The sequence below is a fragment of the Fulmarus glacialis genome, unplaced genomic scaffold (assembly GCF_000690835.1).
Source record: "Fulmarus glacialis isolate BGI_N327 unplaced genomic scaffold, ASM69083v1 scaffold30860, whole genome shotgun sequence".
Classification (NCBI taxonomy): Eukaryota; Metazoa; Chordata; class Aves; order Procellariiformes; family Procellariidae; genus Fulmarus; species Fulmarus glacialis.
Window position 1 is genome coordinate 1,338 of NW_009187605.1, and position 323 is coordinate 1,660.

At 68.1% G+C, this 323-nt stretch overlaps 1 protein-coding gene across 1 annotated transcript in view; it reads left to right on the top strand.

The window, feature by feature from the left end:
• The window catches only part of LOC104075296 (paired box protein Pax-9-like), a gene marked incomplete at both ends in the record, with an annotated part of 623 nt that extends 432 nt beyond the window's left edge, over positions 1-191 (top strand). Inside the window, 2 exon segments of the mRNA XM_009575746.1 lie at positions 4-122; positions 125-191. Of these exon segments, the coding sequence (XP_009574041.1) occupies positions 4-122; positions 125-191 (186 nt within the window).
• Positions 192-323: the final 132 nt, after the last annotated feature.

Consider the following 323-nt stretch of genomic DNA (forward strand, 5'->3'; position numbering starts at 1 on the left):
TGCCCTACAACCACATCTACTCCTACCCCAGCCCCATCGCTGCTGCAGGAGCCAAGGTGCCCACCCCTCCGGGGGTGCCAGCGATCCCCAGCACCATGGCCATGCCCAGGACGTGGCCGTCCTCCCCAGGCCGTGCCCGCCCTCCCACTCGGTGACGGACATCCTGGGGATCCGTTCCATCACAGACCAAGGTGAGGAGGGGGGACCCAGGGCCGCAGCGGGAGCCAGGCAGAGCCGGAGTGTTTCGGTCCCCTGCTCCTGGGCTCCTTCCTCTCCGAGGGTCGGAAGGCGGTGGTTTGCCTCGGGAAACCTCTCGCGTTTCC